Source organism: Pongo abelii, chromosome 12 (assembly GCF_028885655.2).
Source record: "Pongo abelii isolate AG06213 chromosome 12, NHGRI_mPonAbe1-v2.0_pri, whole genome shotgun sequence".
NCBI classification, from domain to species: domain Eukaryota; kingdom Metazoa; phylum Chordata; class Mammalia; order Primates; family Hominidae; genus Pongo; species Pongo abelii.
The window spans coordinates 24,043,089-24,070,071 of NC_071997.2; the positions used below are offsets into that span (position 1 = coordinate 24,043,089).

General features: G+C 52.9%; 2 protein-coding genes across 5 annotated transcripts; one reads left to right on the top strand and one right to left on the bottom strand.

The window, feature by feature from the left end:
- The first annotated feature begins 211 nt into the window (after nt 1-211).
- LOC100454430 (glycerol-3-phosphate acyltransferase 2, mitochondrial) lies at nt 212-13,111 on the top strand. The gene is given in 23 exon segments (XM_054547120.1): nt 212-293; nt 2,580-2,694; nt 2,845-2,958; nt 3,658-3,731; nt 4,143-4,247; nt 4,457-4,562; nt 4,564-4,586; nt 7,093-7,192; nt 7,632-7,765; nt 8,078-8,177; nt 8,275-8,487; nt 8,864-8,986; nt 9,157-9,239; nt 9,565-9,683; nt 10,326-10,396; nt 10,482-10,740; nt 10,830-10,978; nt 11,167-11,244; nt 11,729-11,860; nt 11,943-12,041; nt 12,124-12,187; nt 12,428-12,483; nt 12,876-13,111. Coding segments are annotated over 22 exon segments (2,382 nt in total). The 5' UTR covers nt 212-293; nt 2,580-2,631; the 3' UTR covers nt 12,993-13,111.
- Nucleotides 11,789-26,740, bottom strand: FAHD2A (fumarylacetoacetate hydrolase domain containing 2A). Of its 4 annotated transcripts, XM_054545609.1 has the most exons (9): nt 23,648-26,740; nt 20,722-20,972; nt 19,361-19,577; nt 15,874-15,933; nt 15,434-15,596; nt 13,907-14,015; nt 13,687-13,774; nt 12,398-12,477; nt 11,789-12,290 (listed from the first exon to the last, which is right to left on the bottom strand). In XM_054545609.1, the coding sequence occupies exons 2-9, from the start codon at nt 20,964-20,966 to the stop codon at nt 12,278-12,280; spliced, it is 975 nt and encodes a 324-aa protein (XP_054401584.1). In that variant the 5' UTR covers nt 20,967-20,972; nt 23,648-26,740; the 3' UTR covers nt 11,789-12,277.
- Between the last annotated feature and the right edge of the window lie 243 nt (nt 26,741-26,983).

Here is a 26,983-nt window from a genome sequence, read left to right on the forward strand (position 1 = left end):
CCCGGGGTCTCGCGGCTGCCTGCACTACTCACCTCGCACCGCGGGCCAGGGCCGACTGGATGGAAAACGTAGCGGGCCATCCCCAGAGCACGGGTCACGTGGCCACGTTGCGTGCCGCAGAGCACGGGGCGCAGGGCGGGGCTTCTGGACCAGCGCGCATCCCAGTTGGCTCTCCGGGCTGCCTTTTAGCCGGACGCGCCGAGGTGGGCAATCGGCTCCTTCCCTTGGGAAGTCCACGCCTTGTGGCGGCTTACGGAGCTGCTGCTTTGGCGGGAGTTGGCGGCTGGTGTGAGGTGAGAGGCGCGGTGGTCGCTCCCCAGCGAGGCCAGGTCAGAAGCGGACCGGGATCATCCAGGGGCTTTCCTGCTTCAAGAGCCTGGTCTGAGCGGCCTGTTCGCTACCTGGCAGGAGTTGAAGGGGAGGGAGCGCCGGCCATGCGGGGCCTGTGGCGGGAGTGAGTCCTTGTGGGGCGTGGTGGTGTGGAGAGCCCCGCTTTGCCCCTTCCTCGGCATCCCGTTCCCCTACATCCAGAGGGGGCATCCAGGACCTGATGTGGGGCAGGTGCCCTTCGCACATCTTGGGGTGGCTCGGGGAGCGCCTGCCACGGGTCTGACGAGGGAGCTGAGGCCTGAGGGGCCCTGGGCGGGGGCTGGGGGGCGCCGAGGCCATGTTTGAGCAGAGCCGGGAAGGTGAAGTTCTCTTGCGGCTCTCTGTAGAGCACAAGCATTCCAAACGGGGGCAGGTTTAGAGTTTTGCCCTTGATCAAGGGCTGAACGCTCAGATGTGCACAGGCTCAGGCGTCAGCGATAATCAAGGTGGAGGCAAACGGGAGGGCTCCTGCTGTCGGGCTAAAGGGACAGTGGCGGCCAGCCGGGCCCTGTGGGGTGTGTGCTCAGAGATGCCAGAGCTCAGCTTTTTCCATTACAACCGCGACTGGAAACCTTGATTTTCAAAAAATGTATATATAACAAGCCCTCTGCTGTTAAACGTTGGTTTTACATCATAAGGTTTTAGCACGTTGTATAGCCAAAGAAGTATATATATGTACCTATGAGTTGAATTTGCCTTGGGGTGCCAATTTGCATCCTCTGCTGTAGGAGTCCTGAGCTGAGTCATTAATTGGCAGAGGGAGGTTACCCCTCGCCCTGGCTTTGACTCTGCTTCCGTAGAGCTAGCACAGATCTATTGGGTTAGATTTTGGGATTGGGGGTGGTCTGCAGCTAGGGGACAGACACCCTCCTTGCAAAGCAGGCCTGGGTTTGTAGCCTTCCTGTACCATGTGTCTGTGAACAGGGCTATGCAAACATTTTCAAGATAACAGAGTGCCTTTGGGATGAGCCTCCCGTGGCCCCCCAGACCCTGGGCACTGCAGGGATCCTGATCCCATTACTGCTTGGCTTCATGGCTGGAAACCGAGCTGACTGAGGAAAGGAGGAACGCGCCTGGAGAATTCTTGGGAGGAAGTTATCGTGGGTCAGCTGGCTCTTCCTGGTTCCCTCTTGCACACCGGGCAGACTGCTGGACATACAGAGATGAGCCCCTGCCCTCAGGACACTCTGACCACGTAGGGAGATGAAACCATAGCCCGGGAGGAGGGCTTCGTATGGCTTCTTGCCCCGCAGGCTTGGCCTGGGGATCCCACGGAGGAGAGGGAGGGCTTAGAGGGTGTTCCAGAAGCATCGTGGACTTAGAACCCTGGGCAGAATTGGGTGGGTGGCTGGGAAGGGAGAGGCTCCTAGATGGGCCTGATCAAAGTGTGGTGGGGATGGGGAAACATGATTAGACCAGCCCACTCATCAGGGTCATGCTGGGAAATAGGGAAGAGGGGCTTTGAGTGTTTGAGCCAGGAGGCGTTCAGTGCTATTTGAAGGAACATAGATACTTGTTAGTTCAGGGAAACATTGTGGTGGGAAGGAGGGGCTGAGGAGATACAAGTGGCGTCTTCTGTGGAGAACGTTAATGTGAGAAGGGAGTGATTGTGGAAAAATCTATCTTGTCCCCAACTAGATGCTCATTGCTTGTGAGTAGGCCTCTGTGTTCTGATGCCCAGTTGTCCCTCTTCTATTAGCCAGCGCACATTCCCATAATGTTTGGGTGGTTACAGGGCTATCTCCTGGTGGGGAGGGGAAGGGCAGCTAAGTAGGACCTGGTGGCCTCATAGCAATGATCCTGTTCCTCCTTGGCAGTCTCGTGCCTCCTTCCTGCCAATCCAGCCCTTGTTCTTTCCCTCTGCATAGAAGGGATCAGCATCTCCGGTACAGCCCCCATCTGTGCTAGGAGATAGCAGGTTGGGTGTGGATGCTAAGAAAACCGATCCCCGTCATGTTGGCCTGAGGACGGCCTGGACCTGGATACTGTGAGACCTTTTGAGGACAGCTGGCTCCTTTGTGGGACCAGTTGGGTGTGGGGTAGGGCCTTGATCTGAGCCAGCCCCTAGTTTCCAGCCTAGGTTCTCCTCACCACTGATGGCCTAAGTGATGTCTGTCTGTCCTGTGATGGGGGGTTGCAGTTACCGCAGGAGGCCCTGGATTATGGCTCAGATTCTTATGGCTCCATCCTTGCACCTTTCCCTGGCTCAGGTTTCTGTGGGGGAAGGAGAGTGCCAGAGGTGACTGGTTCTTCTAGGCTCTCATGGCCACCATGTTGGAAGGCAGATGCCAAACTCAGCCAAGGAGCAGCCCCAGTGGCCGAGAGGTAGTGTGGCTCCTCCCATTCCTCAAATCCCCTGTGCCCTGCCTCCCCTTCTGCTGTGCCCCTCACTCCTAGAGCCTCCATTGCTCCATCTTTCCCTCTCTCCTGCCAAGGATTTTGAGTCCTCTCATCTCTCCTCATCGCCCTTTCCAGACTAGCCTGTGGTCCTCAGGCTTTGGGATGAAGCTGGAGGCTGTCACTCCATTCCTGGGGAAGTATCGCCCCTTTGTGGGTCGCTGTTGCCAGACCTGCACCCCCAAGAGCTGGGTGAGTGATGGTAGGGCCAGGCCCCAAGCAGGAAGCTTGGTTCTGGGAGCCGAAGCTCTGGGAAGCTGCTTCCTTTATGTCCCTGCAAGCTTGGCTCTTCCCTGCCCCATGCCTCTGCTTCTGTCTTTCAGGGGAATGGATGCACTGGTATTGGTTGTATGGTTGGGCGGTGGCTTGTTCCCAGGCCTGGGAGAGTTGGGTGGGAGAAGTACGGAGGGGCCTAAGTGGTGGTAGGGTGTGCCCAGAGGGCTTGGTTCTCATCATGTCTGTGTCAGTTTTGTTGTTCAGTTTTGTGGAAATCACCCACTCAGACTTCCCCAGCACTCAGCGCATGCTTGAAGACCTCTTTTTTGGTTTGTGTCATGTGATGGTGGTGAGGGGGCCCAGATTTCTCATGGAGACCCGGGCTGCGTCTTCGCTGCTGTTGAGAAGATAACTTCCTGGAGACTTTCATATGCCACTCTGAAAGAGGGTGATTCTGTACAGGATACAGAACTTCAGTTTTGAGCATGGGCCCCTTTTTCCTGAGCCAGCCTAGGATCTGGGGTCAAACATCTTTTGTGAAATACTGTGCTGTAATCTTTTCTCCTGGAAGACTTAGCAGGCCACCAGGCAGAGCCAGAGGGGCAGTACGGGGGTGTCTCTTTCCCAGGTTGCAAAGGCCCCCCAGGACATGCTGTCTCTCCCCCTCTCTTGCAGGAGTCCCTCTTCCACAGAAGCATAACGGACCTAGGCTTCTGCAATGTGATCCTGGTGAAGGAGGAGAACACGAGGTAGTCAGAGCTATGGACTGGAGCAGGCTTGGGGACAGGGACCCTTGGGTGCAGGGCTGCTGGGGCCCTGCTTTTGGTGCCATTTTCTTCCTCTGATAGAGAAAGAAGGGCCCCATCCTCTGTTCCATACACAAGCCTGCAGGGAGGGGCAGACTTGGAGCTCTCTTGCAGTTCCTTCTGTGAGCATGTATGGATTGCCCACTGTGTTTCAGGCTGTGAACCTGTACCTGACTCAACAGGGTGAGGGGTGGGAATGGGGCACAGATGGACAGGTAGTTCTTCCTGCTCAGGTGTTCCTAGTACATGGGTCTGGAGTGTGGTCCCTTTCTGATTGAATAGCCTTCTGTGAGTCCTAGTGGAGGTGGGCCCTCTCTGAAGGATCTTCCCTCCTGCTCTGGGAGCTGTGCCTAGGTTTCGGGGCTGGCTGGTTCGGAGGCTCTGCTATTTCCTGTGGTCCCTGGAGCAGCACATCCCCCCCTGCCAGGATGCCCCACAGAAGATCATGGAAAGTACCAGGTGAGGAGGCAGGGAGTGAGGTCTGGCTGGCATTTCTGGGATCCTGAATGGGATGACAATGACACTAGGTAGGGGTGTTTGAGAGGAGTGGCTGGGGCAAGGCTTCTAGAATATGAGCTTTGCCTGGGACGCTTCCTTAAGGAGGAGGGTGAAGACTGGAGGCCGTGCCCTGCTGCAGCCTCATACCACTCCTTCCAACCCCCTCACAGGGTACAGAACCTCCTCTCAGGGAAGGTCCCAGGAGGCGCTGGGGAAGGCCAGGTGCCCGACCTTGTGAAGAAGGAGGTACAGCGCATCCTGGGTCACACCCAGGCCCCCACCCTGTTCCTTCCTGGTCAGGTAACTGTGCTGAGGGGCACTCACCCTTGGGCTGGGGACTCTGTCCTTCTGGAGAGTGGGTGTTGGCCGGGCTTGGGGAAGTGCTGGACTCTCCTCCTGGGTTGCTGGATAGTGTTTACCAGAGTGGGCCGTAGCCTGCCTTCACCACCGCCTCCCATCCGCACATTTTCCCAGCACAGGTCTGAGCTTCTGTTAGATGCAGCACACTGTTCCAGGGAAATGGAGGGGTAAATAGAGATATGCGTGGCTGCAAGGAGGAAGGAACAGGGCTGAGACAGAATACCAGGAAGGGGACAAAGAGACTGTAAGCCAGAGCCAAGAGCAAGAAAAGGAGCCAGCCTTGGGGGTACAAGAATGAGGGGAACAGTCTTGCTAGAGGGAATAGCCTGAGCTTTGGCCCTGGGCAGGAAAGGACTAGGTTTGCCCAAGAAGCTGACGTGATTGGAAGCCAGCAAGTGAGGGGTCGAGAGCTATGGGAGGTGAAATCGAGAGGCAGAAGGGATCAAATCATGTAAGGCTGTGCAAGTTTGGACTGGATCTGCAAGTGCAGTGAAAACCAGTTGCAAGGTTTTAAGTGGGAAGTGACGACATCATGAATTGGGGTCAGGAGTGGAGACCAGAAGGGCATCTGGAAGGCTGTTTTGTTAATCCAGGTGAGAGATCATGGTGGACAGTAGAGGTTGAAAAGTGGATTGAGAGGTTGCGGTGATATTAACAGGACTCACTGAGGGATTGGACGGTGGGAACAGGGGCAGTGAGGGAAGTAGGAGAAGTTACAGGACAGCCCCATTTCTAGCCTACTTTCTGATGGTATGGACAGAGAACAAGCTTTGGGAGAAGTGAGTTGGCCCAAAAAGGTAGTTTGGACAGAGAGACTTTTGGTACCTGACATGCTTGTGGAGACACTGAGGAGGCAGCTGCATGTAGGAGCCTGGAGCTCAGAAGAGAGGTTGGGGCCAGAGACACTGCGAAGCTTTAGCATACAGATGGTGTTTAAAGCCAAGGAGGTGAATGAGTCCCTGAGTGCAGGTGGGCTTGGGGCAGCATGTGTCAAGCTCAGCTGTCTTGAATGTGCTGAGTGGTCAACTGAGCAACGACAGAAAGTAGAGGTTGTTGGTGACCTTGACCAGCCCTCTGCTGTGACAATCCCTTGACTTTGTCAAGATTTGTAGTCCCTTGATCTGCCTACCTTGACATCAGCCATCAGCCTCCCTTTCTGTGTTTCCCTCCCTCCAAGCCTAGCAGAGATTGCAGGCTCAGGGTGCTAATAATGCTCTTTTGAGGGAGTCATGGGCATGACCCCCCGCTGTCTACCTTCTCTTTGCACCTGAGCAGCCCAGCCTTGCCAGAGAAACACACACCAGTGGACTGGTTTCCTTGCTAAGTGAAAATGTCACAGGGACACATGGCACTCTCCAGGGCTCCCACCCAGCCTGCTCCTTCTTAGACTTTTCCACTGTCAGCTGATTCCCCATCTCATGCTTCACAGAAAGAGAAAAGCCATCACATGGGGACTTGCTGCTTATCCGCCACGTTTCCCTGCTACTACAGCTGTGTGTCTGTCCTCAGTTAAAGCTGGTCCCACGCTGGTGCGGTGGCTCACATCTGTAATCCCAGCACTTCGGGAGGCTGAGCGGGTGGATCTGTAATCCCAGCACTTTGGGAGGCTGAGCGGGTGGATCTGTAATCCCAGCACTTTGGGAGGCTGAGCGGGTGGATCTGTAATCCCAGCACTTTGGGAGGCTGAGCGGGTGGATCTGTAATCCCAGCACTTTGGGAGGCTGAGCGGGGTGGATCACCCAAGAGCCAAAGACCAGCCTGGGCGACATAGACCAGCCTGGGCAAACTTGTCTCTGCAAAAAATTAGCCGGGTACAGTGTTGTGTGCCTGTGGTCCTAGGTACTTGAGAGGCCGAGGTGGGAGGATCGCTTGAGCCCAGGAGGCAGAGGTTGTAGTGAGTCAAGTTTGTGCCATTGCACTTCAGCCTGGGCAACAGACCAAGACCCTGTCCTAAAAAATAAATAGAGCTGGTCCTCCCGTTGGGCTGGAGGGACAACCCCACCCACCTGCCCACCAGGGATTTTGCCCCTGCAGTTATCCCCTTTCCTTCTCCTATCACTAATCCTTTTTATTTCACCTTTTCTGGTAGATTGTGAAGACCAGGCTGGGTTCTGCCTGGAGAGAGGCTTGGTCCTCTAGTCTCCTTTAGGGTAAATTGAGGCAGATGCTCTGATTCTGATGTGAGGCAGCTGCACCATGAGTTCGTGGGAGAGTAGCAGCGTCTGGTGGGCATGAACTCTGGTGTCAGAACTTCCAGTCCCAGCACCGCTACTTCTTAGCGTTCACTACCAGGAAGCAGTTCTGTAGCTTCCCTGAGTCTCACTTTCCTCTTCTGTAAAATGAGGATAGTGGTGGGGCCTGCCCTAAGGAGCACTGGGCGGCCCTCCAAGTGCCACAGGCCGAGCGTCACTCCTTGCCGCACCTCAGGCCTGGTGTCCCTCCCCAGGCTGTTCAGCTGGGCGCTGCTGCGGTTCCTGAACTGCCTCTTCCTGAATGTGCAGCTCCACAAGGGTCAGATGAAGATGGTCCAGAAGGCCGCCCAGGCAGTAAGGCCCGCCCTCCATTGGGATGGGGATGGTGGGAGCAGAAGAGCAGAGGCTGGACCAAGCCCTTAAGTCGGGAGCAGTCCCCATCTGGTCCTGCTTCCTGGCCTCTCTGCTCCCAGCCATACAGCAGTCCAGTCCCCATCAGCTGGTGGGAAAAATCCCCTGCTCTTTGCCGACCTTCCCTTTATGTCTCACGGCCCTGCTCCCGCGGGGCTTCCTCTAACGTCTTTCCATCATGGTCTCAACAACCATTACGTCAGTGCGTCAGTGCAATTACCTTAAAAGTTGTCTAAAGGCTCCTTTGCTTTTGGGAAATGTGCTCAGAGGAAGAACTCTGCAGCTGAACCGTCCCTCCCTCTGGGGCTGCCCTGGGTCTTTGGCTGCCTGTGTCCTCAGGGTGGGGCAGGTTGGCACTTCCCTCTGGCTCTCCCCGGAGCAGGGCTCGCCGCTTGTCCTCCTCTCTACTCACAAAACCCTCCTGGACGGGATCCTGCTGCCCTTTTTGCTGCTCTCCCAGGGCCTGGGTGTGCTCCGTGTGGCCTGGGACTCCCGCGCCTGCTCCCCTGCCCTCAGGTAAAAACCTTTTGCCTCTAGACATACATGGGAGAAGTCGCAGGCTGGGGCGGGGTGTGTATTGGGGTGTGTTGGCAGCAGCTCCCTGCTAAAGGCCCTCTTAGGGGCCTCTCTGCTCCAAGCCATACAGCAATCTAGCCTGTGGGGCTTAGATGGAAGTGTCAGCCACAGGGCCTAGGGCCATGGCTTCACCTCAGGGTATTCAAGTAGGACACAGGCTGGCCGTGGAGGAGCTGAGACTCTCACTAGCCCCTTATTCATTTGCATCTCCAGAGCCCCTTTCCTTATCAGGCTCTTCCCTATGTCCCACAGAGCTCTGCTGAGGAAGCTTGGGGGACTTTTCCTGCCCCCAGAGGCCAACTTCTCCCTGGACAACTCTGAGGGGCTCCTTGCAAGGGCTGTGGTCCAGGCGGTGAGTGCCCCCAGTGGTTACGTATGGGCCAGTCTAAGGGGACAGGGGTCTGTTTCTGCTCTGGCCTTAACAGCCCCTCTGACCCCTCCTATTCCAGGTCATAGAGCAGCTGCTGGTTAGTGGGCAGCCCCTGCTCATCTTCCTGGAGGAACCTCTTGGGGCTCTGGGGCCACGGCTGTCAGCCCTGGGCCAGGCTTGGGTGGGGTTTGTGGTGCAGGCAGTCCAGGTGGGCATCGTCCCAGATGCTCTGCTGGTACCAGTGGCCATCACCTATGACCTGGTTCCGGATGCACCGTGTGACACAGACCATGTGAGAATGTGAGACCCTCCAGCCCCTTGGGCCCCTAGGTGGACACCAGCTCCAGACAGGAGGCACAGTATTGTGTCCTGTGGCTGAGCCCCACTTAGGGCTGTGGGGGCACAAAGGAATCGTCCTTACAATAATCTGGCAGCACCTGCCAAGGCCATTACCGTCATCTCATTTCATCCTCTGAAGACTTTGATAGGGAGGGATTTTCCTGTGTCATGGATAAGAAAAGAGGAGCTTGGGACAAGGTCACACACCAGTTTGGGCCTGAGATAAAACTGAGCAGGGTGGGACCAGAGGATACCTCTGGAGACCAGGATGGGTGGGCAGCCCTGATGTCCGCCCAAGAGCGAGTATACTTATCCTCTCTGCCTTGCAGGCCTTGGCCCCCCTGGGGCTGTGGACAGGAGCTCTGGCTGTCCTACGTAGTCTGTGGAGCCACTGGGGCTGCAGCTGCTGGATCTGCTCCCGGGTGCACCTAGCTCAGCCCTTTTCCCTGCAGGTATGGAGCCAGCTGGGGAAGGCTGGGAGTACCTGGGGTGTCTGTCCTGGGCCTCTTGGGAGCCTGGCCCTCCAAGCCACTGCAGGGATAGCTTTGCCTACTTCCAGTGGGCTGTGTGCAAGTTTCCTGGTGGGCCCGAGCAGGCCACCTAAGAGGCTTGTCCTGGGCAGGAATACATCGTCAGTGCCAGAAGCTGCTGGGGCGGCAGGCAGACCCTGGAGCAGCTACTGCAGCCCATCGTGCTGGGCCAATGGTAGGGGCATGGGAGGGTGTGGTCTCAGGGGCAAGGCAAGCAGCCCTTCAGCACCAGCTTATGTATCCCCCATATACACACACTAACAGCCCTCCCTCACCAAATATCCTGGGGTCATCTAGAATAGTTCCAGGCACTCGCCTTGCCAACAGTCTGAGTGTGGGATATGGCACAGAGGCCTGGATGGGACTGGGGGTTATAGAAGCCATCCTCTGTCCTGGTGCTGGGAGGGGGAAACACCCTCACCTTTTAGAAAGCTCTAGGCATTCCCACAGCTGTTTATGTGTTTGGACCCTTCATCCTGTCATCTGTGTCTCTATCTCAGTACTGCTGTCCCAGACACTGAGAAGGAGCAGGAGTGGACCCCCATAACTGGGCCTCTCCTGGCCCTCAAGGAAGAGGACCAGCTCCTGGTCAGGAGACTGAGCTGTCATGTCCTGAGTGGTGAGGGTGAACCAGATCCTTTGCGGGTGGGTCACTGAACCGTCCCCTCTCTCGGGGTCAGCCAGTCACCAGGGTTCTCCATTCCAAGTGAGTGTCTGCACCTGAGGCCCTCTGTGGTACCTCGGGGACATCTGAAGAAGAATGGAACCCTCCTCCTACAGGAGGAGCAGGCAGCCAGGGCCATCATGAGGGAGCAGCTAAGTGCATGCACAAAGATGGTGGCCTGAGGCCGGGAGGCTGCAGCTGCTTCCCCAAGGCCACAGCCAGCCCTGCCTTCTGAGCGGAGTCTCCTTAGCTTTGCAGGGGGATGGTGTTAACTGAATGGAATGATACATGTAAGGGGCTTAGCACAGCACCTCCGCAGAGGGCCCTTATAGGGAGATCCATGTGTATCTTCTTCAGTGCCCCTCTCGTAGAGGCTGTGGGTTGATGTGTGGGCCCTACGATGAGATCCAGGGAAAGGTCCCCAGCTCCTGGCCTGGCTCTCAGCCTGTGTGTGATAAACACCACTGCTCCGGGCGTACGTTCCTCATCCCTGCGGTGGAGTTGGGATGTGTGGCTAGGAAGACTTGCCAGATAATGGAGGGACCAGGCTGCTGGGCCTCAACCTGACCAGCATCTCCACCCCCCGCCCCACTCCAGCCAGTGTGGGGAGCTCTGCGGTGATGAGCACGGCCATCATGGCAACGCTGCTGCTAGTCAAGCACCAGAAGGTAGGGGGTGCAATGTGGTGGGGACCTGGGTGGTGGGGGGTGGGGATGTGTGGCCCTGCTGCTCAGCCCTGCTCTGCCCACCCAGGGTGTGTTCCTGTCGCAGCTCCTGGGGGAGTTCTCCTGGCTGACGGAGGAGATACTGTTGCGTGGCTTTGATGTAGGCTTCTCTGGGCAGCTGCGGAGCCTGCTGCAGCACTCACTGAGCCTGCTGCGGGCGCACGTGGCCCTGCTGCGCATCCGCCAGGGCGACTTGCTGGTGGTGCCGCGGCCTGGCCCAGGCCTCATGCACCTGGCATGGCTGAGTGCTGAGCTGCTGCCCGTCTTCCTGAGCGAGGCTGTGGGCGGTGAGTCTTGAGGTGCACGGGGTAGGTGGGATGTGTGTGCAGTGGTGAAGGGAACAGCTCCTTCCTCATAATGGACCCTCCTTCCCCAGCCTGTGCGGTGCGGGGGCTGCTGGCAGGCAGAGTGCCGCCCCAGGGGCCCTGGGAGCTGCAGGGCATGTTGCTGCTGAGCCAGAATGAGCTGTACTGCCAGATCCTGCTGCTGATGCACCTGCTGCCGCAAGACCTGCTGCTGCTAAAGGTCAGGCCTCCCCTACAGCCCACTTGGTCCTAGGCCTTCCCCTCTTGGTGGTAGGAATGGCCCATCCCTGCCCATGCCCTACCTCTGAAACCTCCTGGGTGCTAGGTCTGGCCTTACCCAGCCTTTGGCTAGGCCCCTGCCCATGTGCCTGGCTCTCCTGAGGCCACATGGGTGCCTTTTTCTCCCAGCCCTGCCAGTCTTCCTACTGCTACTGTCAGGAGGTGCTGGACCGGCTCATCCAGTGCGGGCTCCTGGTTGCTGAGGAGGTAGGCAGGGCAGTTGGAGACAAGATCCTTGCCTGGAGCCTGGCCTCCTCCAGCCTCCCACCCTGAGTGCCAGCTGCCCCAGGCTCCTCCTCTGCCCTGTGTGTGCTGTGGGGGTGGGCAGCCCCTGGCCTTGCAGCGGGGAAGCCTAGCTCACACCTCTGCTCCCTGTGCCTTGGGATATGGCCACCTATGCCCCCATTCTGTGTGTCTCTCTCTGGACAGCACTGGACATGTGTGCCTCTGAGGTTCTCTGCACACCTTCTGCTCCCCACATTTCTCGGCCACAGGGCTACTGCCCTTGAGGGTGGGAATTCACTTCCTCTCACTCTGCAAGTTGGCCCAGCAGGTGCTGGGGCATGGCTCTGGCCATCCTCTTGGGTCTCTAGGTCTGCTTTTAGTGGTTTCACCTGCATGTACCTGGTCTGGGGGTGTAGGGTTGATCCCTGGCCAGCTTGTCAGAGAACAATGGCTCCACGGCCCCTAGACCCCAGGCTCCCGGCCAGCCTGTGACACAGGGCGACAGCGATTGAGCAGAAAGCTGCTGTGGAAACCGAGTGGGGACTTTACGGATAGTGACAGTGATGACTTCGAAGAGGCTGAGGGCCGGTACTTCAGGGTGTGTTTCAAAAAGCTGCCCCTGGAGGGAGGTGGGAGGGAGGCGGTGGGGAGCTGCACTCACCCCGGCCTGTCCCCTCTAGCTCAGCCAGCAGTCACACTGCCCAGACTTCTTTCTCTTCCTCTGCCGCCTGCTCAGCCCGTTGCTCAAGGCCTTTGCACAGGCTGCCGCCTTGATACTGGTGAGACCCTTGTTCCCTTGCAGTCCTCGAGGCAGGCTCTGTCTGTGCTGGGCGCCAGGTCTAGGTCTTCTCTCTTCTGCAGTCGGGCTACACAGAGCAGCTGTTCCAGTTCCTGCAGGCCACCGCCCAGGAAGAAGGGATCCTCGGTGAGTCCCAACCAGTCAGCCCAGGCTCCTGGAGGCAGGGGTGTGTTTGCTGGTGGCTCCTGCCCCCTGCCGGACGGTGACAACCCAACTCTAGGAAGGCGGGCTGCAGAGTACAGAGGGTCTTCTGTCCAGTCTGAGCTCTATCCCTCCCTGGGCTTCTTTAAACAAGAGGAGAGAAGCCTGTGCCCAGTGGCTCCCTGTCCTCCCTACCTAGAGCCTTCACTTCTCTCTTCTCTCCAGAGTATGCGGACCCAAAGCTCGCCATCAGTGCTATCTGGACCTTCAGAGACCTAGGGGTGAGAGGAGCCAGTGTCACCATCTTCTGTCCCCCTGCTCCCACCCCAATAGAGTGGTTCAGGGAAGCCCAGCTATGTCCCCATCACTCCCCAGGGCTGGCCTGATGGTGCCTCATTAGGACGCTGGGATTTACTTGGTGTCTTCCAGCAACAGACGTGGTGATGGGCTGGAGAAGGTGGGATGGTTTCCTGCCTCTTGGTCTCCCAAATCACTGGCTCATCCTTCTAGGTGGGGTATTGGGGCTGCTTTGCGGCAGCATTTGCACTCAAACACTGAGATCTAAGGGGTCAGAGGTCTCAAGGCAGGTTTCTGGGGGACAGGCCTGGCCCCTGGGCCATGTGGACACAGTCCCTGTGGTGAGCGCACTCACGGCCCATCTTCCATGGCCCAGGTTCTGCAGCAGACGCCGAGCCCTGCAGGCCCCAGGCTCCACCTGTCCCCTACTTTTGCCAGGCGGGACAATCAGGAAAAACTAGAACAGTTCATCCGGCAGTTCATTTGTAGCTAGAACTGTGAGGAGGAGCCTGTGCTGAGACTTCTCAGCCCCAGAACACAGCTGTGTCCTAGAGCCAGAAGATGGAGAGGAGCCTGCAAACCCTTAGCTGGTCTATAAATATAATCATTGAGGCTTGATTGTCCCTTGCCATCTCTTGCTTTCTCCCTCCTTTGATGTGATAAACAAGGGGACCAGACGAGTTGTCTTTTCCCAAGCCCAGAAGCATCTTTTTGGTGTTATGTGTGTGTATTTGCTCTCTTCTTCCCCAGTCCCACAAAATGCCCCAACTTGTCCCATGAAACAAAGCCCAAAAGAAGACAAACAGCAGAAGTCAAGCTGCTACTTTGACCCAACGAATTTATTGAAGAGAGCTCCGTCCTTCTCCCTTCTACCGAGAAGAGGCGGCTTGCAGGGCTGGCACCTGCCCACACCTGTCACTGGGCCTTTCCCTGGGCTAGGCTGAGTGGGAGCAGATGCCCCCGTCCTATGTGCAGGGCCTGTGCCGGAGCCATCACACCACCTTGTTGATGATGACACCTAGTTCTTCAATCTCACACTGGACTTCATCCCCCTTCTGCAACAGAGCAGGCCATGAGAGTGTCAGCCCTTCAGTCAGACACACGTACACAAGCCTGTACTTCTGAAGTCTGAGCCAAGCCTGCCAGGCCTTTGGGGCCCTTGCTCTCTTTGCTTTTCACGAACCTACCTTGAGAAAGACAGGAGGTTTCCTGAATACACCGACACCTGGGGGAGTCCCAGTCAGGATGACATCCCCTGGGTAAAAGGTGACAAACCTGGAGCAAAGCAAAAGGACCCGGTGAGACCAGGGGCTGGCTGAGGTGGCCACAGCCAAAGGTGGAGGGCTCAGGTCAGCCTCCACGTGTGGCAGGTGGAGCGGGGCTGGCAGGACAGCCCCTGTCACTCACTGGGAGACCCAGGCTATCAGGTCCTCTGTCTTGAATACCATCTGGTTGGTGTTGCTGCTCTGGACCACTTCCCCGTTCACTCGGCAGCAGATCTTTAAGTTGTGTGGATCTGAAATGCAAAGATGGTACCTTGGAGTTATCCCTTTTCCCCCTCCAACCCCCCAATATTTTACAAACACAACTGTAGGGGGACTTTGTGACTTGGCAGGTGAAAGGGCTTTAAAGTGCCCACATTGACTCAGTGCTCTATGTTAGAACTTTCTGTATAGACATTGGCCTTCTCAGGCCTCCCCGCATCCCCACCAAGAGCACCAGGCAGTAGTTACAGGGATGGGTTGAGAGGATGTTCCAGACTCTGAAGGGGGAGAGAAAAATGGCTAGGGTTTTTGCCTTGAAAAAAATAAGGGCATCTGTCTACAGCATAGGATGACACCTGTAGATCAACTCGGCAGGGCCAAGCGTGGTGGCTCATGCCTGTAATCACAGCACTTTGGGAGGCCAAGGCAGGCGACAACTGATTAAGCTCAGGAGTTCAAAACCAGCCTGGGTAACGTTGTGCGTGCTTGTCTCTACAAAAAATAATAAAAACATTAGCCACGTGTGGTGGTGTGTGCCTGTAGTCCCAGCTACTCAGGAGGCTGAGGCGGGAGGACTGCTTGAACCCAGGAGGATGAGGCTTCAGTGAGCTGGGATTGGGCCACTGCACTCTAGCCTGGGTGACACAGTAAGACCATGCCAAAAAAAAAAAAAAAAGACTCAGCATCTATGAAGCAGTGAGGCAATGGTTCTAGCCGGGACAGAGAAGCCTCGTGTACCGGCCGCTTGCAGGGGATGGATTACTGTAAGAACATCCTGGATAACCAGCACTTTTAACTGTTGGTGGTGGTTTTAGTGTTCTACCCCCCTTAAGTAGAGCAGCTGAAACACAATTTAACTTTACTGAGGACTCTGCAAGGGGTGCTGTGAGGCACTGGGGTCTTTGGTATCCTGGCATGGCTGGCCCACATGAACACTGCCCACCTCCACCACAGTTGTGGGTGGCTGTGTGTTAAGAGGCTGCGCTCTGCCCTCTGGCGCACTGCCCCCATCCTGGTGCGGTATCCTGACTGTGTGTGGTCAATGCTGTTGTGTTTCCACAGTGGCTGGGTGAGTCACACTGGCTTTCATCTGTAGTGTGGAAAATGCCTGGGCCTTGCGATAGCTATGCTCCATGATGCTCAACTTAGATTGTTTCAGATGGTGGCAGCCACAGGAAGCTGGATCCACCCATCAGCTCAGTCCTCTTTGTAATTTACTTCAGGCATGCAGTTTCACATCCTCTGTAGTTGTGTTCCTTCTAGGGGGCTTGGGAAGGAAGCCCATGGGAGAACTGGTGGCTGAGGATAAGAGACTTGCCCTGTATGGAGTCAGCAGTGAAAGGGCGGCCAGGGAGGGCAGGTGCCACGTGTGCCTGAACCCACGCTCCTCCCTGAAGCGCTGTTCATCTGTGCAATGGTAGGTACAAGGGGGCAGGGACCAGGGACCTACCTGCTACACTGTCCTTGGTCACCAAGGCAGGGCCCAGAGGGCAGAAGGTGTCGAAGGTTTTTCCCAGCAGCCATTGTTTCCCATTACGTCTCATTTGCCAGTCACGAGCACTCACGTCATGAGCCACAGTGAAGCCGGCCACGTGGGCCATGGCATCTGTGGCCTATGGGGGCAGGGGATTTGGCCATACAGGAGGTTAGATCACGAGTGACACCAACACCTATGGCAAGGGATCTCTAAGCTGTTATCCCATGTTAGTAGCCAGAGCCAGCTAAAGGTGGGTGAAGGGCAAGGCAGTGTCAAGGAGCAAGGAGGCTGACTGCTTCCTAGTGTCAGGGACAGCTGGCACCGTGTGTTGGTGAGCGAGGTCAGAACTAGGAGAGGCAGGAGCTGGGGCCTCTGCTGCACTGTGGCCTGGGAGCCCACCCTTTCCACCTCACCTTGATGTGCTTGCCTTTCTTTCCAATGACCACAGCCAGCTCCACTTCCCAGTCTACCTCCTATAGGGTGGGAGAGGAACAGTGAGCTGCAGTGGCTTCAGGGCCCACTGTCCACGCTGAGAGGCTGCACACCGTGCTGAAGGGCCTCAACGTTTGTCAGTATGGCTTGGCTGCCATCCCATGTTTGCCATCACCACGAACCAGAGCCCAGTGAACGACAAAGGAGGTGTGACTTGTAGACCCATATATTTTGGGCAGTGGCAGACAGCATCATGGGATGCAGGCACAGGTCCCCATACCACTGTGACTGCAGAAGAGCAACACATGTCCAGGACACCGAGTTTAAAAGTCACTCTGGGTACTTTTAACAAAGGATAAATACGAAGTAATATCCCCTAGCAATATGTAACCTTACTGTGTGTCAGGCACTATTCTGAGTGTTTTAATCTATTAACTCACTTTAGTAAGAGAAAGATTGACATCCCACAAAGGACTTGAGTGAGCAATTCACAAAAAGGTAATGGACATGGCCACAAAACATGAAAAAAATGTTCAGCCTCTCCCATAATCCATAAAATACACTATAAAATAGATATAATTTGGCCTTTAAAATTGGCGGCTCTTCCTAATAATAACCAGAGTTGGTGTAAGTACACCCGACATCCAGATGTTGGTCTCTAATACCACTCCACACTAAGGAGCACTGGGTTCCTTGGGGAAACGGCTAATTCCAGTTCCAAGACAGACAGTACGTGATAAGCCTAGAACATTTTGGCCAGAAAGCTAGGATATACTAAAAGTGACGGGAATGGAGCCAACTTGAAGGCCCCTCACTGGCCAAACTGAGGTCACCTAAAGAATGTAAATGATGAATTACAACCAATTGAGTAAAAACAGAATTCACAGTGATATTGAAGACACAGGAATAAAAAGGAGGGAGGCAGCTTTTCTTCATAGAAGAATGCCAACCAATAAAAACAAAAGGCATGATTGAGAAGTCATTGATCTTGTCTGGGAGTGGTGGGTCACGCCTGTAATCCCAGCACTGTGGGAGGCCAAGGCAGGTGGATCACCTGAGGTGAGGAGTTCAAGACCAGCCTAGCCAACATGATGAAGCCCCGTCTCTACTAAACATACAAAAATTAGCCAGGTGTGGTGGTACACGCCTATAATCCCAGCTACTCGGGAGGCTGAGGCAGGAGAATCACTTGAACCCAGGAGGCAGAGGTTGCAGTGTGCTGAAATTATGCCAGTGCACTCCAATCTGCACAACAGAGTGAGACTCTGTCTCAAAAAAAAAAAAAAAAGGTCATTGTTCTCTAACCCCCAATGCAATAATAGATTCAGTCAGGATGACCACAGGATCCCTGGAGATGCTATGGGGCAATAAGATAGTTATGTGATCTCAAACTACCACCCGTAGATTGCTTATTAATTACAAAAATGGAAATGCATCTTCACAATGGAGAGACCTAGTTAACGTCAGCTAAACCAAGTGGTCAAATTTTGGGACCACTGACATGAGCCTCCCAGTGGGATGCGATGGGAAATGTATAATATCTGCTTTGTAGATCTCTTGATAAAAATGCTTACCCTGACACTAATCATGAAGAAACAACCAGACAAACCCAGGATGTGAAACATGCTATGAGACAACTGGATTCTTCAAGGAAAGGGCAGGGGGGATTGTTTGAGAGCAGGAGTTGGCAAACTATGGCCAGCTCACTGTCTGCTATAATTAACTTTGATTGGAAACCCATCATTCATTTCTGTATCGTGGTTTTCACACTACAACAGCAGAGTTGAATTGTTGCAAAAGAGACCATATGACACTCAAAGCCTAATATTTACTAATTGGCCCTTGATATGGTTTAGCTCTGTGTCCCCACCCAAATCTCAACTTGTAGCTCCCATAATTCTAACGTGCTATGGGAGGGACCCGGTGGGAGATGACTGAATCATGGGGGGCAGGTCTTTCCCATGCTGTTCTCATGATAGTGAATGGGTCGCAGGAGAACTGATGGTTTTAAAAACGGGAGTTTCTCTGCACAAGCTCTTTTCTGCCTGCTGCTATCCACGTAAGATGTGACTTGCTCCTCCTTGCCTTCTGCCATGATTGTGAGGCTTCCCTAGCCACGTGGAACTTAAGTCAAATTAAACCTCTTTTTTTTTTGTAAATTGCCCAGTCTCGGATATGTCTTCATCAGCAGCATGAAAACAGACTAATACAGCCCTTTAAGAAAAAGTCTATGGAACCCTGTCCTAGATTGAAACCACTAAAGAGATATAACTGAATACATTGTGTGGCCTTGGTTGATCATGGAGCAACAAACGAAGTAACCAAATTAGAAGTCATCTTTGGGGAAGTCAGCAGTACTTCTGATTGGGAATTGGGGCAGTTGGATTTCATATTAAATATTATTCAAGTTAATTTTCTTGGTTGTGATAATAGTGGGATGGTCATGCAAACCATTGTCCTTATTCTTAGAAGATGCCTATTTAAGTTTTTATGACTAAATTGTCTTAATATTTCCAATGTGTTTTAAAAGGTCCCTTCCACCCCATACCCTGCAAAAAAAAAAAAAAAAAAAAAAAAAGTGTATGTTTGCCATGTGGAGGGAGGGCAGGGAGAAGACAAGGGAGAAAGGATATATGGCCAAATGTTTACAATGAAACCAGGTGGAAAAGTTATCCGAGCGCTCGCTGTATTATTTCAGCTTTTCTATAATTTCCAAGACATTTCTCAAATAAAAATCTGAGAGGAAAAGTAACCAGTGTTAGTAAGGGTATATACACTATTGGTGGATGTGTAAGTTGCCTTTACAATTTTTTAAAAGGCCAATTGGCAGAATTTTTCAAAAGTTTTGAAATACTGCCTATACTCTGACATATTTAAATTCCAAAGAGTTTATTCAAAGGAAATAATAACGTATTAATGGACATGCAAAGCCTTTTCTACATAAGGATGTTTATTGCAACATTTATTTATAGAAGCCAAAAACTAGAAACAGTATCCAGCAGTAAGGTACTCAGGAATAAACTAATCTACATAACAAACTCCGTGGTAACCTAAAATATGTCAGGGAGAATACTTAATGGCATGAAAAAATGCTCCTGATGGAGTCTTTAGTAAAAGGTAAGTATATGTACAGTATAAACATATACAGGAGTGGAGAAACACTGGGAAGGTAGACAGAAAAACATTAATATTCCCAGCCATGGGCAGTGGGATTATGGGTGACGTAATCTTTAAATGTTTATCTCTATTTTATTATCTACAGTGAAGGTGTATTGCTTTTGTAATCAGGAAAACATGTACATTAACTTTTTTTTTCCAAGGCCAGTGTTATTACTGTCTGTATAGTCCCGTAGAGTTTCTGTTGGATGCACTATTGAGCGAGAGGTGGCTCCAGTAGGCTCAATACTGAGCTCAGAACGCCCTTGTGATGGGCCCAGTGACTAGGGAGGGCAGTGGGGAGACACTGACCTGGCTCTGTGGTGGGAGGACCACCTCATCATAGGGCCCCACGATGGAGCTGGCAAACTTGCTGAAGATGATGGGCTCCTTGGGCACGGGCACGTTCTGTTCTTTGCAGTGGTCCACATAATTCATGCGCACACACACCACCTTATCTGGCCGTGTGACTGGAGCCAGGAAGGTTACCTCCGACCGTGGTAGGACTGGCAACTGGGCAGCCAAGGCTCTGTAGAGACCAGAGCAGGTCAGAGCAGGTCTGGCTGGGAACAGGTGGGCAATCCCGGGCAGGCTGGGCAGATCCTGCAGTAGCTACAGGTTTTGCTTTTTGAAATCAATTTTCTAGCTCTATCAACCATCAGAGTCAGTGTGAAAATCACTGACTACTGTCCTTTGCTATCAGAGCAGGGCTTTTATTTATCCAGTGTTGATTTCCTCTCCCCCTTAGGTAACTCATGTCCATGTAAAAGATACAAACTGGAATACATGGAAAGGTCTCCCTTTCCCCTTCTGGTTACCCCATTCCCCTGGCTCTTCACAGCTACTCTGTGGATATTCTTCTCCCACCCTTTTGTATGCAAATGCTAGCACACTATTTACATCTTTTAAAAAAACAACTGATTTTGGAGATCTCTCCTTAACAATATGTAACAATACATAGAGAGTGTCCTCTTTATTTCTTGTGGCTGCATATTACTGCTCTATAGAGATATACCTATATCCCTATATAGGTATATCCCTAATGAGGGACATGGAGGTTTCCAATCTTTGCAGAATATGGCAATATGGGAACATACTGTTAATACTGTGGGCTGTGAAACATTTGTATTTTTTTTCCATTTTAATAGATGAAAATGACATCTTAAAGTATTTTTAATTTATTGTTCATCAGCCCTTAGACCAGATTCTATAGGGGTCCAGGCTTCAGGGCACTCTCACCTAATCTAGTCCAAACCCAGGAACCAACTGTCTTATAGAAAACCTCCTTGCAGTCCTCTCTCCTTGTAGGAGCTGGGAGTCTATATCACTCCCCCAGCTGCATAAGATGCCTTTTAGGACCCCTGGGCCCAGACCCATCAGTCTAGTCCAGGATTTCATTCCCAGAGGAGGCAGTGTGATGACATATAGAGTCCTGGTTCCAGCACCAAATGTATGGACTTGAAATTGTTAATCACCTCCCCTAGGTCTCAGTTTTCTCCTCTGAAAACTGAAGATGTTATTATATAAGATTTCTAAGGATCTTTTAAGAGAATGGGAGAAAAGGAAAGGTGGGGTTACTCTGCTCCCTTGCAAAAGAGCTAAACAGCAATGCAGCGGGAGGGTGCGGGGGGACCAGGGCAGCTGCATCAGGGTGATGCTGCCCACTTACTTACCTTCTTGCCACTGAGAGGGTGGCCTCTCCCTGCTCTAGGAACTGCGTCATTGTCTTCGGGAGTGTGGGGTCAAAGGCATTGAGGTTGATAACCCCTCCACCATTCCCTGTCTCCAGGCCCAAGTGAGGCCCCACCAGGTGGGGTGCCTGGAACTGCACTAGTCTCATGTCTCTGGAGGGTTGAAAGGGCCACTTCTGAGCCTGCAGCAGAGCTGTGAGTAACCTTCTTCTACCAGACACCAGCATCAGAGCCTGCAGAGAAAAACGCAGGATCCAGGAGATGGAGGATCCCAGAGCCATCATCAGGATCCCTGAAAGTCCTAGGGCTATAGCCCAAGGCCCTTTGCCCCATCAACCGTTCCCTGCATACCACATGGGAAGTGGTCCAGGCTTGTATTTTACCTGCTATACTTCATAAGGTGAAACTTTTCTAGAGGAGCAACTACTAGATGCTACGCAGTAAGTCCCAGGGATTCCAGGGTTCCTTCAACCAGAGCTTTCTGAAAGTTCCCACTGTGCTTGGATCTACTGTAGGTATTGGGGAAACAATGTAGGTGAAACTCAGCCCTGCCATTCTCCCTGCACAGGCCACAGATGTTAACAAGTGACGTAAGATTCAGCTATTAGGACTAGTGCTGTGAAGATGGTCAGGGGACCTACCCTTGTCTAGTTTCTTGAGGAAGTGATATGAGCTGAGCTGGGCTAAATGAGCAGGACCAGGAATTAGCTGGGTGGCAGCCCAGCATGGGCACGTGATGCTGGTGAAACTGGCTTCATAGCGGCCATAAGCAATTTTTTAAATGCTATTTTGGTCCTGTTAACCTCCTACTTAAAATGGTTTCCACTGCTCACATGATCAAGCTAGAACCTCTGCGAGGCTGTCCCAGTCTTCTAGGAGCAGCGCCCCCACCTGCCTCTCCAGATAATAATTATTTTGTTTCTCCTGATAGAGAACAAGTTGCCTGAGGGGAGAGGCTGCAGACAAACAGCAGAATCTGGGCCTGACAGCCATCACTTGTCATCTCCCTGGGTCCAGGGCACATGTCTGTCTCTTTCACTGCCCAGCACTGTGCCTGGTGCACAGAAGGCTCTCAGTGACTTTCTGCTGAATGAACAAATAAATGACAGAGCAGGGGCTTGACATTTCACTACTTGGGAAAGCTTAGTGCTTGTTAACTTCAGGAGACATGGCTGTGCCTTTCCACAAGGGCCAGTTGTAGTGGCTCACGCATGATATCCCTAACAATTTGGGAGGTCGAGGTGGGTGGATCACTTGAGGTCAGGAGTTCAAGACCAGCCTGGCCAACGTGGTGAAACCCCATCTCCACTAAAAATACAAAAAATTCACCGAGTGTGGTGGCAGGCACCTGTAATCCCAGCTACTAGGGAGGCTGAGACACGAGAATCACTTGAACCCAGGGGATGGAGGTTGCAGTGAGCTGAGATCGCTCCAGTGCACTCCAACCTGGGTGACAGACCAAGACTCCATCTCAATAAAAAAAAAAAAAAAAAAAAAATCCTCAGGGCTCAGATCCTGTTTTGAGTCCAAGGCTCCACTTAAAGACAAACACTATTCTCTTGTTTTGTTCTTAATCCATGTCTGGCCTCTATTCCTTATGACATGGTGCCTTCCCTGAATGGTTCCTTGCTCTTACAACAAAGGCTGTTTGTATTGTACAGCCTTCTATGCCCAAAAATGTGGAGGCAGCTGAGCCCCAGACTCTTGGTCCTCACCTGGATGATTCAACCTGCCTTGTTCAGTTAAAGACTCATTACACTTAGGTCACCACTGTTGTGGCCCGCCAGTTTGACTAGAAAACCGAGGGCTTTGACTTCCCTGCCCTGCTGTCTTACACAAGCACCAACTGTGCCACTGTCAAAAGGCTGTTCGAGCCAAAGTGCACACACTCAGACACTCCACACGCTAACATAACAGTAACTGCTGCCACTGAATGCCAACTATTAAGTGCTCTACCTACAATGTCTGATTTAATTCTTGACAATTGTGGAAGGTAGGTACTGTTAGTCCCATTTTACAGATGAAACAGTTAAGGCTTAAAGCGGTTAAGGGATTTGCCCAAGGTTACACAGTCCTAAAGCTAGGAGGGGAAGGAGCTGGGATGTGAATCCAAGTCCAAGTGACATTGAAGTCCTTGGTTCAGAAGCTTGTAATGCAAGCAAGAAAATCTAGCTTCAGCCCCCATTTTCCTACCAAGGACATTTTAACAGAATGTTGTGGTGAGAAGTGGGGACCTTCCATAGGAAATCCTCCAAAGGCCCTAAAGATTGTAGTGAGAAGTAGGGACCTCCCACAGGAGATCTTCCGGAGGCCGTAACTGCTAACAGCCATGCGTGGGGAAACTACAGGCGCCCTCTGGCTGTTGCCTCAGGAACGAGGCTGGTTACCAGCTCTCCAAGAGAACCCCAGGCCCCACTGACTGTTCCCTTCCCACCTGACACACACATGCAGGTTCATTCCAACCTTACAGCAATCCCCTCAGGTAGAGCGCCCTCCCTTTACAGAAGAGGACACTGAGACTCAAAGGGATGACGTCAGGTGCCCAAGGTACTAGTCAGAAAGTGGCCCTGGGGCTTCTGCAACAACCACTATGTCACACAGCCCGAGCTCAATCCAACTCTGCAAGAGTCCATAAGCAAAGGGGCGGCGACGTGAGGTGGAAACAGTAGCCTGAAACGTGGGTGTGCACGTCGGATCCCATCCCACCGTCCACTCGCCTGGAACCCGTGCCGGTCCCCCAGTTTCCCCATATGCCCAGCTCCGGCCCCGACAGTTAGTGAGTGCTCACACAGGTCCGCCGCGTCTGTGTGGTCAGAAGCGGCTGGGGATCCGGTACTAGTTCTGCGCTCCGCGAGAGACCCGCGCCACGGACACCCTTCTGGCCTAGACCCAGGCAGCCTCGTCCTACCTGGCGCGGCGGCCGATCTTCCTGCGCTGTAGGGTTAGGGCTCGCGGGGCCGAAGGTCAAGAGCGGCGGGCGCTGAGCACTGACACCAGTGACCGCAGCCAGCCGGGGAAAATGCAGCAGCGGCTAACCCAGGGCCACTCGGCCGGATCACCCGAGCGAGAAGCGGGCGCGACCCTGTGACGTCACAGGCAATGGCCACTAGCAGGGCGCCAATCCCGGAGGGGCGGGCCCATCGTGGGGCGGGCGGCTCCGAGGGGTCTTCAGGCTCCGGGCACAGCCAGGCGCCGGCCGCGTTCTCTGGAGACGCTCGCTCTCGGAGGGACCCTGCAATTGCCCGAGCCCGAGAGTGGGCGCTGCCCGAAGGTTTGTCCCTGGACGCTTCGCTGGCCTCATCCGGTCTCGGCCCTGTTCTGGCCCTGGCGCCGTTCCCTTTGTTGGGGAAAGTGGTCTAGGAGACCAAGGCAGCGTGCTGGGTGGCAGAGAATGATTTGTGGCTTCTGATTCTGACATATGTCGTTGAGGAGGGGAGGGATGACTGCCCCTGTTTTACTTATGGAGAACCTGGGGCCAGAACTGTTTTCCCAGGGTGACACAGGCGGTGAGTAGTGGAGCTGGCATTCCTGACCCCAAAGCGCAGTGTTTCCCAGCCACTCCCAGCAGCCAGGCCTTCACCTGCACTGCTGGGCGCAGGTGGGGAAGTGGGGAAACGGGGCTCCATCCCCTGCAGAGGGCAGGCGTGCAGGGAGCGGCGGCTGAACTCCACAGACAGCTACAGCTGAGCTCTTCAGCTGCCGGCTTTGAAGAGTGTGAGGGGCTCTGGGCAAGAGGCCCCCACATTACTCAAGGACCAGATCATCAAGAGCTTTACTTGTCCCACGAAGGAGTCTGGACCTTGTTCACGAAGGAGTCTGGACCTTGTTTACGTGCACAGGAGACCGCTGGAAGGTCCTCAGTGGCGTGCTATGGCCCGACTTCTATTTGAGAAGTTTTTCTCTGGCCACCCGTCTAAGGAAAGGTGTCTGGGTGGGTGGTGCGGGTGAGAACAATGGTGGTGTGGTGCTTGGCGGAGGTGAGTGTCCAGAGATGTTCAGGAGGAAGAACTGACAGCTCTGAATGACAGGAGGTGGAAGTGAGAAGGAAGGAGGTACAAGGCCGACTCCTGGGTCTCTAGCCCGGTAGGTGCAGGGCCGTTGATGGAGACAGGGCTTCTGGAGGAGCAGCGGGTCTGGGGAGAGGATGGTGAGCTCCGATTTGCATGGGACATCCAAAGGGCATTGAACGGTGGGCAGTTGGAGACATGGGTCTGGAGCTTGGGATTTCAGCCTAGCTTGCAGAAGGTCACCACAGATATGGAAATGGAACCTATGGGGGTGGCTGTGATCAGGGGGATGCGCTGAGGAGAACCTGGGACGAGCGTTTCACTAAGCCATAGCTCCCAAAGACTTTCTGAAAAGCCAAGTTACAGCCTGGAAGAAAATATCTGCAAAGGCTATATTTGATAAAAAGACTTGTATCCAGAATATAGAAAGAATGCTTAAAAGTCAGTAGATAAAATCAAACAATTCAATTTTTTAAATGGACAAAATATTTGAACAGACACTTCACCAAATAAGATATACAGACAGAAAATTGGGACATGAAGGCCGGGTGCGGTGGCTCACGCCTGCAATCCCAGCACTTTGGGAGGCCGAGGCAGGCAGATCACAAGGTCAGGAGATCAAGACCATCCTGGCTAACACGGTGAAACCCCATCTCTACTAAAAGTACAAAAAATTAGCCGAGCGTGGTGGTGGGCGCCTGTAGTCCTAGCTACTCGGGAGGCTGAGGCAGAAGAGTGGCGGGAACCCGGGAGGTGGAGCTTGCAGTAAGCCGAGATTGTGCCACTGCACTCCAGCCTGGGCGACAGAGCAAGACTCTGTCTCAAAAAAAAAAAAAAAAAAAAGAAAAAAGTAGGACATGAAAAGATGCTCAACATCATTAATCGTTAAGGATATGCAAATTGCAAGCACAATGTGACACCATCTCACACCTACTAGAATGGACAAAGAAGACTGATTATACCAAGTATTGCCAAGAATGTGGAGGACCTGGGATTCTTGTACACTGCTGATGGGATTATAAAATAGTACCACCACAATCAAAAACCATTTGGCAGTGTATGAAGAGAGTTAAACATACTCCTACCATATGATCTAGCCATTTCAATCCTGACTATTGACAGTATTGAATTGTACCTTAGCCCTTTGCTTCTAGAAATAGTGAAGGTTAAGGAATCCTTCCACTCTTTTGTTCCAGAAAACCCCCTACTGGAAAGAGCCAGTGACTTTCTGTATAACCTGGATAAGACTCCCAGATGCTCCCTTGTTTATCTGTGACCAGGCCAGACACAGACCCTCTAAATTCCCATTCTTGGCCTCATAAATGATTAGCTGGACTGCTTGTCCCCACGGATCAATAAGAACAAAAGCCTGTAACCAAACCTTGGTTCAGATTCTCTCCTTTTCCAAGCCCTTGAGCTTTGGCCCACCCACAGCTTGGGCCAACCCACAGCCCTCCTGAGGGTCCCTCCTGGGAACAGTCTGTCTGCAGGGTAAGACCTGCTCGATCGTGACACTCTTGCTCAGTCCACTTTCCCATAACAGTTCTTTCTAGCCACGTTTATGCCTCCCTATACAAGGTCAGCCCTTTGCCTAACCTCTGAGACACTTGCAGATCATATGGGAAGCCTGCGAGTGGCCGCACTGCAACGTTTCCCTATTGCAATGGTCACCCCCACACCCCCACAACAATCCTTTAGAATAAATTCTCTCCTTATATAATCCAGATTTGTTTGTTTTATAGTAATTACCTGAGAAATTTAAAAAAATGCTTATGCAATGGCTTATACAGAAATGTTCGCAGCAGCCTTTTTACAAAATCCCCAAACTGGAAACAACTCAATTTTTCATTAACAGGTGAATGTGTAAACACTCTGTGTATAGCCACACTAGGGAATACTACCCAGCAATGAAAAGGGACAAATTGTTGATGCAACATGGATATATATCAAGATAATTATTCAGAGTGAAAAAGAGATTAAAAATGAGTACATATGGAATTATTTCATTTGTATAGAGTATCCTTGGGGGGTACTTTCCAAGACCCCTAGAGGATGCCTGAAACTGTAGATAGTACCAAACCCTACCTCTGCCACGTCTTTTTCTATATATACATGCCAGTGATCAAATTGAATCCAGATGAGGTTAATCTGGTGCTACACGGTTGCTGTCCATCAGAATATGTTTCTCTTCACATCTTCCACCCACAAATCTAATGCCTTTTCCATCCTAACTAAGC

Bases quoted from the DNA above. Each gene is read 5' to 3' on its own strand.
- FAHD2A (XM_054545609.1), bottom strand. From the start codon at position 20,966: ATGCTGGTGTCTGGTAGAAGAAGGTTACTCACAGCTCTGCTGCAGGCT. The intron at 19,578-20,721 runs GTAAGTAAGTGG...TGGTCTCTACAG, and splicing joins ACCCTCTCAGTGGCAAGAAG to AGCCTTGGCTGCCCAGTTGC. The intron at 15,934-19,360 runs GTCAGTGTCTCC...CCCACCCTATAG, and splicing joins TCCTCCCACCACAGAGCCAG to GAGGTAGACTGGGAAGTGGA.